This window comes from Podarcis tiliguerta, assembly GCF_965153285.1.
Source record: "Podarcis tiliguerta genome assembly, chromosome: 10".
In the NCBI taxonomy this organism is placed as follows: domain Eukaryota; kingdom Metazoa; phylum Chordata; class Lepidosauria; order Squamata; family Lacertidae; genus Podarcis; species Podarcis tiliguerta.
The window spans coordinates 69,816,430-69,826,950 of NC_139543.1; the positions used below are offsets into that span (position 1 = coordinate 69,816,430).

General features: G+C 49.1%; 1 protein-coding gene and 2 long non-coding RNA genes across 3 annotated transcripts in view; 2 read left to right on the forward strand and 1 right to left on the reverse strand.

Moving 5' to 3' along the window:
- Positions 1–2,926, reverse strand: part of AHCYL2 (adenosylhomocysteinase like 2) — a 104,780-nt gene extending 101,854 nt beyond the window's left edge. The window contains exon 1 of the mRNA XM_083402081.1: positions 2,428–2,926. Coding sequence (XP_083258207.1) covers positions 2,428–2,808 — 381 coding nt within the window. The 5' untranslated portion in view covers positions 2,809–2,926. The remainder of the gene's footprint in view (positions 1–2,427) is intronic.
- Positions 1–10,521, forward strand: part of LOC310659301 — a 327,135-nt gene that overhangs the window by 269,469 nt on the left and 47,145 nt on the right. The window lies entirely within an intron of this gene.
- Positions 1–10,521, forward strand: part of LOC310659292 — a 269,655-nt gene that overhangs the window by 256,343 nt on the left and 2,791 nt on the right. The window lies entirely within an intron of this gene.

Consider the following 10,521-nt stretch of genomic DNA (forward strand, 5'->3'; position numbering starts at 1 on the left):
AGTTCTATGATTCTATGATTCTAAAAGTCAGTAAATGGTGAACTGGAAGAGCTCTGTGAAACTCAAAAGCTAGCCAGCTTTGTTGTTTTTTTACATTACTTTCTGTTGGTTCGAATAAAGGTATTATATTGCTGCTGCTGCTGCTGCTGGGAATTTTCTCTGATGAACTAATACCGTTTCCTATATTATTATTATTATTATTATTATTGTCTGCTGTAGAGAGTAACTGAAATTGTAGACTAAAACACATCTAAGGAAATGTAAGGAGAGAAAAATTGTTAATGATCCCAGCAAATAGAGATCTAACACCACCTGCCTTGGAATCTCCCACTAGGAAAAAAAGAGGCAGGAGGGGAGAGGCTGTGCCACCATACTCAAATAAAGTCTATTACTCCCTATCAGCAAATAGACAAGGAAACCATCTCTGTACAAGAACCACCAGATATTTCAGAAACAGGCAGGTCCTGAAAAAGGAGGGTAAATAAAGTAGCCCTCAAATGCTCTGAGAGTATCTGGCAAGGAGGCTCCTGTTGAGAGAAGCAAGATTGGATCAAAAAATCCAAAGAATGTAAATGGGAAGGGAGGAGAAATAACCCTTTCTAATGGACTTTTGAGGACAGCAACAGTCTTACTCCTCCTAGAGAAGCGGGACCTTAGCTGGTACCTAAGGAAAAGGTACCAACATACATGTGTGTGTTTGTATAAATACACACACACACACACACACACACACAGAGAGAGAGAGAGAGAGAGAGAGAGAGAGAGACTGAGAGACTCTTTCTAACAGCACTCACTTCCCAAGAAAAGGGAATGGTGATTATATTCGCTAGAACCATTCTGTCAATTGTGGCTAAGAGCTTCATGAGTTGGGAGGGCGAGAAGGTGGATCAGGGGGCCCCATTCTTTACATTGCTCCAATTATTAAGGGGAGGAATGGGGACTCTTCACAGAACGCCTTTCTCCTGCACTTAGGCTAATTCCTCAGGAATTTCTGGGTTAGGAGGCCAGGGGGTGAAGAAACTACAAAGAATTTATTTAATTTAAAGGAACTATGAGTGGAAGAACTAGGGCAGCCTTTCCTGACCTGGTGCCCTCCATTCAGGACTCTCTGTTTAGGGACGTTTTTAATGTTTGATGTATTTGTTGTGTTTTTAATATTCTTCTGGGAGTGCCCAGAGTGGCTGGGGAAACCTAGCCAGATGGGCGGGGTATAAATATTTATTTATTTATTAACACACCCCAGCCAACATGGAGTCCAGCAGTCACTGGCTATCTTATATCAAGCCCACCAACTCTGCACTGTTGACACTGACATTCAAAGCTGAACCTGGGAACCTTAATAATAATAATAATAATAATAATAATAATTTTTTTGTTTATACCCTGCCCATCTAGCTGGGTTTGCCCAGCCTGTCTAGGTGGCTTCCAGCAAAATATAAAAAATGATAAAATGTCCCCTGAACAGGGCTGCCTTCAGATGTTTTTTAAAACTTGTGTGATTCTTTATCTCCCTGACATCTGATGGGAGGGTATTCCACAGGGAGGGCACCAACGCCAAGAAGGTCCTCTGCCTAGACTTTCTGGATGCAAAGCAGGAGCTCTGCCATCTAGCTACAAACCTTCGCAAACAGGAACATGGGAAGTTTCAAGACATTGATCCATCCAGCTTAGTATTGTCCCCCGAGATAGGGGAAAAAGAGAGGGGGGGACCAATTTAAAATACAGGTTAAAATGCAATTTAAAATGCAACCTCATTTTAAAGTACCTGATAAATCAAGACCCTAAGGGGAGGGAAACATAAGGGTCAGACCGAGTCCAAACCAAAGGCTAGGCGGAACAGCTCTGTCTTGCAGGACCTGCGGAAAGGTGTCAAGTCCCGCAGGACCCTAGTCTCTTGGGACAGAGCGTTCCACCATGTCGGGGCCAGTGCTGAAAAGGCACTGAACTGTAGAGTCCGAAGGAACCGAAAGGATCATCCAGCCGAACCCCCTACAATGCTGGAACATATATATATATATAACACTGGATGATCCTTTCGATCCCTTCCAACACTACAGTTCAGTGCCTTTTCAGCACACATATATCTCTCTGGTGGCAGAACACTCTGTCACCAGAGATATATATAAAGAGGACACATTTGCCAACTTCTACTTTTAACTACGGGTCTCTATGGCGACTCTACCCCTTAAAAAGAGGGCGTGCCCGGGGAAAAAAATAGGACATATGACAACCCCACCTGCGGGGACCGAACCTGTAACCTTTGGCGTCAGCACCACGCTCTATCCAGTCCTCTGCCTCCGGATTGCATTCACACGCGCGCACCCAAACACGGGGCTGCAGGGGGTAGGAGAGGGCGGGGTGCCGCCTCTCACTGGAAAGGGTCCCCCAGGGGTCATCTAGCCCAACCCGCTGCAAGGGGCGAGGTACCTTCTTGACGGTGCGCGGCGCCTCCGTGACGGTCCCGTCGGGGCTGACCAGGGCCTCGCCCAGCTGCCCGCCCGCGCCGCCGCTGCTGTCGCCCCCGTCGCCGGCCAGCCGAGGCTGCTGCTGCTGGGCCCGAGAGGAAGCCGGCGCGGGCTCGCTGCGCTTCATGGCCGAAGCCTGAGGCGCCTTGGCAGGGGCCGGCGCGCCTCCGGAGCCTGGCGAGCCGGACTCGGCGGGCGGCTGAGGCGCCGGGTTGGGCGGCGCGGAGGCGGCCTGAGCGCAGGCCCCGGACCCCCCTCCGCCTCCTCCGGCCTTGTCCAGCGGCCCGCCGCCCAGCTCCTTCAGCTCCACGGCCGGAGGGGCCGCCACGCGCACCGACATCATCGCCGCCTCAGAGGAGGACGAGGAGGAGGAGGAAGACGACGACGACGACGCCGGCTCTCGCCTCACACACTGGCGGCCGGGCGGACACGCGCGCCCTCGCTCCCTCAGGCGAAGCCCCGCCCACTCTCGGACGCCTCGCCGCGCGGGGGCTCGCGGGACTTGCAGTCCGCGGCGGCCCTCTCGGAGGGGGGAGGCTGCGGAGAGGAGGACTACCGCTCCCGGCAGGCGCCGCGGGCGAAACACGGGATCCAATCGCGGGGCGGGGAAGGGGGCGCGCAGGGGACGCTGGGGGTTGGAGTTCTTAACATCTCTTTCTCTCTCCCCACCTTTCCCTTCAATTCTCAACCTCTGGGTCCCCAGATGTTGTTGGACTACAACTCCCATCATCCCTGACGTCTGGCCTTGCTAGCTTGGGGTGATGGGAGTTGTAGTTCAATCTGCGGACCCACAGGTTGAGAAAGGTTATTACTTAGAAGAATTCATGAACCAATAACTTATACATTGACCAGTAATAATGGGGAATGTTGTAGATATTTTTATCCACGTTTATTATGCTGTTTTTGTGATATACAAATGACATGAGAAAACTTGGTATACACATTTGTATAACATGGAACGTGTCCAGAGGAGGGCAACCAAAATGGTCAAAGGCCTGGAAACGATGCCTTATGAGGAACGGCTAAGGGAGCTGGGCATGTTTAGCCTGGAGAAGAGGAGGTTAAGGGGTGATATGATAGCCATGTTCAAATATAGAAAAGGATGTCACATAGAGGAGGGAGAAAGGTTGTTTTCTGCTGCTCCAGAGAAGCAGACACGGAGCAATGGATCCAAACTACAAGAAAGAAGATTCCACCTCAACATTAGGAAGAACTTCCTGACAGTAAGAGCTGTTTGACAGTGGAATTTGCTGCCAAGGAGTGTGGTGGAGTCTCCTTCTTTGGAGGTCTTTAAGCAGAGGCTTGACAACCATATGTCAGGAGTGCTCTGATGGTGTTTCCTGCTTGGCAGGGGGTTGGACTCGATGGCCCTTGTGGTCTCTTCCAGCTCTATGATTCTAACATTATTCTTGACCCCTGTGAGTCCAGCTCCTGGAGAAGCAACTGGCAATCCATTCCAGTATTCTGCCTGGAAAATTCCATGGACATAAAAAAGGAGAAGCTTTGAGAAGAAAGTGATAGTTTCCAAGGCATGCTCTGGTTCATGGGGTCACGGAGAGTCAAACACAACTAAGACGACCAAACAACAACAAATACCTCTAGCTATATCTCTATCAATGTCTCTCTCTGTTTCTCTCATATCCCATCCTCGTCATCATCCAATGCACTGGCTCCCGGTGGAGTACAGGGTCAGGTTTAAGGTGCTGGTTTTGACCTTTAAAGCCCTATGCGGCCTGGGACCCACGTACCTATGGGACCGCCTCTCCTGGTATTCCCTGCGGAGGACCTTAAGGAAGGTCCTCTTTGGAGGACACTTTGGAGGTCCCAAGCCTCAAGGAGGTTAGATTGGTCTCAACTAGGGCCAGGGCCTTTTCAGCACTGGCCCCAACGTGGTGGAACGCTTTGTCCCAAGAGACCAGGGCCCTGCGGGACTTGACATCTTTCTGCAGGGCCTGCAAGACAGAGCTGTTCCGCCTGGCCTTTGATTTGGACTCAGTCTGACCCTTATGTTTCCCTCCCTTTATGGCCTTATTTATCAGCTACTTTAAAATGAGGCTGCATTTTAAATTGCATTTTAACTTGTACAGTGGTACCTCGGGTTACATACGCTTCAGGTTACAGACTCGACTAACCCAGATATTTTACCTCGGGTTAAGAACTTTGCTTCAAGATGAAAACAGAAATCATACGGTGTCGGCGCGGTGGCAGCGGGAGGCCCCATTAGCTAATCTGGTACTTCAGGTTAAGAACAGTTTCAGGTTAAGAATGGACCTCCAGAACGAATTAAGTACTTAACCTGAGGTATCACTGTATTTTAAATTGGTTCCCCCCCCCTTTTCCCCTATTATGTTTTTACTGTGATTTTATTGGTGTGAGCTAACCTGAGCCACCACCACAACCCACAGCATCAATAATAATTCAACTGCACCAGAGATTCTGGAAAGCGAGGGGAAATCTGTGGATTAATTTTTTGCCAGCGTTCCTAGAAGCAGAACCGCAGGCACCCAACATCCCACATCCCAGGCAGGTGACTCACAAGGGCTTATGGCGCAGTTCCGTGGCAGCAGAGGAGCAGCATCTTTAGCGGAAAACCCTCCCCATGGCTTCTGCTTCACAGATATTTGTCTAGCAATGCGTCCGTTCCTTCACACCCACATCTCTTTCTCACACACAGGCAGATCTGCCAAGCGAAGGCGCGGGAAGGAAAGTTCAGACATCAGTGGAGAAAAACATGCGCAGGTGGAGAGAGGCTTGTGGCATGTGGGCAAGCCCAGTGGCCCGGGAGAAACTGAGCCCCGACCCCCTTTGCACGGCCACAATGTGCCAAGGGAAAGGGTTGTTGTGAACAAAAATCTGCCCTTTTCCCCCTTATGGGGTACCCAAGAGCCCATATAGAGTCCTTACGGAGGTTCCCTATTGGTAGGAGAAAATAACAGAGGCCAACCAGAGAATATTGAGAAGCAAAGCAGCTAGTAAGCCTGATCTTTACTGATCTGTTGCAAGAGGGTCCTCGCTCACCACACGAGGCAGAGAGGAGGAACCCAGAACAATGGCGCGCAAGGCCTTATATAGACATTTTAAATTCCCTGCCCTGGAGCTCAAGACCACCCCTCCATACACCATACATACATCACAGAAGGGGTGTAACCCAAGACCACCCCCCAGATACATCATAGCTACATCACAGAAAAGGCGGTCTACAGCAGAAATCTGAGTGCGTTGTTTATCTCGTCTGGCAGGTTACCTGTTTAATGGTCACTTGATTGGATTGCCTGGGGAGCCTGGCCAGTCTTTTGTAATGATAAATACTTAGTTCCTGAGCCAGGTCACAGGCTCACACCTTATTCGTATCTTAAATGTGCCCTTAAGACAGGATTTGTGAAGGAAAAGACAACGGGGAGGCTTTTCCATTTTCCTTTGACCTTGCAGAGAAAACATTTGGTCAGTTTGGGAATCAAAAATGGTTCCAGGTTGGTCTTCCCGTGCTGATCTATGTATGTGCTTGGTTGATACACTTATGAACATTTAACATATATCTAAGACGTCAAAATTCCTATCACAGGGTCAGGCAAGGGAAACAGGAGCGATCGAGGGGTTGGAGCTATGAGGAAAGGGCCTTTTCGCTTAGACCAGTGACGGCCAAACGTGGCCCTCCAGCTGTTGTGGGACTACAATTCCCATCATCCCTGGTCCTGTTAGCTAGGGATGATGGGAGTTGTAGTCCCAAAACAGCTGGAGGGCCAAGTTAGGCCATCACGGGCTTAGATAAAAGAGAAGTCTGCAACATGGTGCATTGCTGGAGGCAGCAAGAGAGACCAGCTTTTCATGGACATCCGTCAAATTTTAGTTTACGTGCTACCGAAGCAAGAACGTGGACCTCCAAGGAAGTGGAATGTTGGGAGATTCTCAGGGCACAGAAAACAAACTCCTTCACACAGGTGCAGTGTTAAAACTGTGGAACTCCCTCCCACTGCAGACAGGGAAGGCCACCAACTTGAACAGCTTTAAAAGAGGACTGTCACGCTCAGGTTTTGCTTGCGAGTTCCCTGCAGGCATCCAGAGAACAAAAGGGTTGACTAGATGGCCTCTTTTTGTGTCCTTATTATTCCGTACTGCTTCTGAGCTCTCTGATGTTTTATTGCATTTGCCTTATGCGGTCTGCCTTCCTATCTTATGTGAGTGGGCAGTACATATGTATTTGTGCAAATAAATAAATTAGTGTGTGGACACTGTATGAAACTTTCAACTACTGGACCTCAGGCCTTCGGTAATAATAATAATAATAATAATAATAATAATAATAATAATTTATACCCTGCCATCTGGCTGGGTTTCCCCAGCCACTCTGGGCGGCTTCCAACAGAACACTAAAATACAATAACCTATTAAACATTAAAAGCTTCCCTGAACAGGGCTGCCTTCAGATGTCTTCTAAAAGTCTGGTAGTTGTTGTTCTCTTTGACATCTGGTGGGAGGGCGTTCCACAGGGTGGGCGCCACCACCAAGAAGGCCCTCTGCCTGGTTCCCTGTAACCTCACATCTCACAGGGAGGGAACTGCCACAAGGCCCTCAGTGCTGGACCTCAGTGTCCGGGCTGAACAATGAGGGTGGAGACGCTCCTTCAGATATACTGGACTGAGGCCGTTTAGGGCTTTAAAGGTCAGCACCAACACTTTGAATTGTGCTCGGAAACGTACTGGGAGCCAATGTAGGTTTTTCAAGACCGGTGTTATATGGTCACGGCGGCCGCTCCCAGTCACCAGTCTGGCTGCCACGTTCTGGATTAGTTGTAGTTTCCGGGTCACCTTCAAAGGTAGCCCCACGTAGAGCGGTACTTAGCAATACCCCTGCAAAGTTGGGCCAACAGTGTTAAGTTGTGGGTGAACATATCAGACGACACAGCGATTCTCCAAACAGCTCTTGCTTATTCACAGGCCAGAACTGAACTGAAGGATTCAGCCAGCCTGCGTATATAGAGCTCCACTCCAACGCAACTTTAACAACTTTGTGTAACTATCCAATCACTGAACGTCACTTTCAATCCCTTATTTGCATATGTGGACCTGAGTGAAAACTATCTGCAGTATCCCCCTGCTGGCCCAGGGTGAGAACTTCAGGACACAACAAACAGCACCTCAAGGAGGCAAAAGGTGCCTTGTAATTAGTTGGGTTGCTTGTCCATCTAGTCCAGTGTTGCCAGCACTGAGTCCTTCCCATGTTCTTTGCTTCCCTTCACAACGGCAACTCTCGAGCCGCGCAAGCCAGATGTCAAGGCGTGCCTCTTCCTGCATTTAGCCTGTGGGCACAAATTCTCATGAGAACTTGCGTTGGCTGCCTCTGCACCTACAGCCTGTTAGTACGCCTTGAACCGGTTGCTTAGCGTTAGCCAATGTGCTGAGCTCCAGCTGTTGTCAGATCACAACACGCATAGGATCATAGATTCGTAGAGTTGGAATCATAGACCCCGAGGATAAACTCGTCCAACCCCCTGCAAAGCAACTCAGGTTATTATTTGTGGGGCAATTTTTTTTTTAGTAAAAATTATAGCCCCGGAGGGGACATTGTGATAGGAAGCACAAGGCCTCATATATATAAATCATACGTTCATAAATTTACAAGGCAAACATATACATAAGTATATAAACAGCATGTCTGAAATCGTACAGGAGAGCAATTCTGAAATCATTTTGACTCTCCCAAATTGACCTCAAATGTTTCTCTGCAAGGAGGAAGGAAATGGGAAAACCTGCCCATTGTCTCTTTGCTCACAAATCCTATCTTAAGGGCGTATCTGTGTTTGAAAAGGGTGAGCCTGTGACCTGGAGTCAGGAACTGAGTATTTACCATCACAAAAGGATGGCCAGAATGCCCAGGTAAAAGCAATCAGTGACCATTATCAGTGACCCTGGCAGACAGGATTCTGCTGTAGACCACCCCTTCTGTGAAGCATGTATGAAGTATGAAGTATGAAGTATGTATGATGTTTTGGGGGGTGGTCTTGGGCTACAGGGTGGGCAATTTCAAAAGTCTATTTAAGGGCTTGCACACCATTGTTCTGAGTTCCTCCTCCCTCCTGCGTTGGGTTGGGGTTGAGCAGCCTGTTGGAACAGTTCAATAAAGATCAGGCTTACTAGCTGCTTTGTTTTCTCTGCAAGGTCAAAGGAAAATGGAAAAGCCTCCCCGTTGTCTTTTCCTTCTCAAATCCTGTCTTAAGGGCACATTTAAGATACGAATAAGGTGTGAGCCTGTGACCTGGCTCAGGAACTAAGTATTTATCATTACAAAAGATTGGCCAGGCTCCCCAGGCAATCCAATCAAGTGACCATTAAACAGGTAACCTGCCAGACGAGATAAACAATGCACTCAGATTTCTGCTGTAGACCGCCTTTTCTGTGATGTAGCTATGATGTATCTGGGGGGTGGTCTTGGGTTACACCCCTTCTGTGATGTATGTATGGTGTATGGAGGGGTGGTCGTGAGCTCCAGGGCAGGGAATTTAAAATGTCTATATAAGGGCAGGCACACCTTGGTTCTGGGTTCCTCCTCCCTCCTGCGTGTGGTGAGCGAGGACCCTCTTGCAACAGATCAGTAAAGATCAAGCTTACTAGCTGCTTTGCTTCTCAATATTCTCTGGTTGGCCTCTTGTTGTTTTCTCCTACCGATAGAGAACCTACATAAGGACTCTATAAGGGCTCTTGGGTACCCCATAGGGGAAAAGGAGCAGTCTTTTCTTATAACACAACTATCCAATATGGGGAACGAACCTGCAACCTTGGCGTTCATCAGCACCACGCTCTAATCAGCCAAGCTATCCAGGCTGCTAACACCATCCATTCATAGTGCTGGTGCTGACCTTTAAAGCCCTAAACTGCCTCAGTCCAGTATCCCTGAAGGAGCGTCTCCACCCCTATTGCTCAGCCCAGACGCTGAGGTCCAGCGCCGATGGCCTTCTGGCGGTTCCCTCGCTGTGAGAAGCCAAGTTACAGGGAACCAGGCAGAGGGCCTTCTCAGTGGTGGCACCCACCCTGTGGAACGCCCTCCCACCAGATATCAAAGAGAAAACCAATTACCAGACTTTTAGAAGACATCTGAAGGCAGCCCTGTTTAGGGAAGCTTTTAATGTTTAATAGACTGTATAGTTCAAGCTATGGTTTCCCCAGTAGTGATGTATGGAAGTGAGAGCTGGACCATAAAGAAGGCTGATCGCCGAAGAATGGATGTTTTTGAATTCTCGTGCTGGAGGAGACTCTTGAGAGCCCCATGGACTGCAAGAAGATCCAACCTCTCCATTCTTAAGGAAATCAGCCCTGAGTGCTCCCTGGAAGGACAGATCCTGAAGCTGAGGCTCCAAGACTTTGGCCACCTCATGAGAAGAAAAGACTCCCTGGAAAAGACCCTGATGCTGGGAAAGATGGAGGGCGCAAGGAGAAGGGGACGACAGAGGACGAGATGGTGGGACAGTGTTGTCGAAGCTACCAGCATGAGTTTGACCAAACTGCGGGAGGCAGTGGAAGACAGGAGTGCCTGGCGTGCTCTGGTCCAGGGGGTCACGAAGAGTTGGACACGACTGAACGACTAAACAACAACAACAAAAAATTCTGTTGGAAGCCGCCCAGAATGGCTGGGGAAACCCAGCCAGATGGGTGGGGTATAAATAATAAATTATTATTGTTATTATTATTATTATTGCCATTGGTCATGTTGGCTGTGGCCGATTGGAGCTGCAGGCCAGCCACATCTGCGGACAGCAGCATGTTGGCCACCCCAAAAGACCCACTGTCTTAAGCCCCCAAGTCACTCGCACATGACCCTGTCGTCTCCTTGTCTTTGCTACTGCAAACCTTCTGCCTCAGATTTCTGCACCGATAATGCACAGATCTGCACAGTGGTCATGAATGCAGCTCACGAAGGGTCCATGTAGTCTGAAGGCAACTAATTGCCCCCTGTTAAGAGGGTGGAAAGGGACGCGGGTGGCGCAGTGGGTTAAACCACAGAGCCTAGGACTTGCTGATCAGAAGGTCGGTGGTTCGAATCCCCGCAACGGGGTGAGCTCCCG